At 53.8% G+C, this 450-nt stretch overlaps 1 protein-coding gene across 1 annotated transcript in view; it reads left to right on the plus strand.

The window, feature by feature from the left end:
- BID (BH3 interacting domain death agonist) overlaps window positions 1–124 on the plus strand; it is a gene marked incomplete at its 5' end in the record, with an annotated part of 6,644 nt that extends 6,520 nt beyond the window's left edge. The window contains 1 exon segment of the mRNA XM_010169910.2: window positions 113–124. Coding sequence (XP_010168212.2) covers window positions 113–124 — 12 coding nt within the window.
- Window positions 125–450: the final 326 nt, after the last annotated feature.

Below are 450 nucleotides of genomic sequence, written 5' to 3' on the forward strand. Positions count from 1 at the left end.
TCCCCAAATTTGGTCCCTCCTCTGGACCCTCTCCAGCAGCTTTCAGGCGGGGGGTGGGCAGCAGCTCAGGGCTCTGCTGCTGTTAATGCCGCTTCTGTTTCTCTCCCTGCAGCTGCGGGAGTGAACTCTCCACACCTCTCTCTGCCTGGAGAATGTGGATGCCTGAAGACTTCTTTTTTACTTCTCTTGATGTACGCGAATCACTTTTTCTGCTCTTAACTTCTGCCATGGAGCTGTGAAAAGGAAGGCAGAGCTTCATAGATAGGCTTTTGTAGACTTAGCACAGCGACGGTGGCGCGAGCTGCATGCCGGCTCTGCCCGTCCCTGTCAGGAGTAGTGCTTGTCCTCTCCCATTTTACAATAGTGTTTCCTTTTTTTGTTATCCTTAGCAGTAGCAGACTTGGTGCAGACTGTGGCTTTTGCCCCCCGGGGGGAAGCCCTGGGGGCAGA

This window comes from Antrostomus carolinensis, unplaced genomic scaffold (assembly GCF_000700745.2).
Source record: "Antrostomus carolinensis isolate BGI_N321 unplaced genomic scaffold, ASM70074v2 scaffold15086, whole genome shotgun sequence".
NCBI lineage: Eukaryota > Metazoa > Chordata > Aves > Caprimulgiformes > Caprimulgidae > Antrostomus > Antrostomus carolinensis.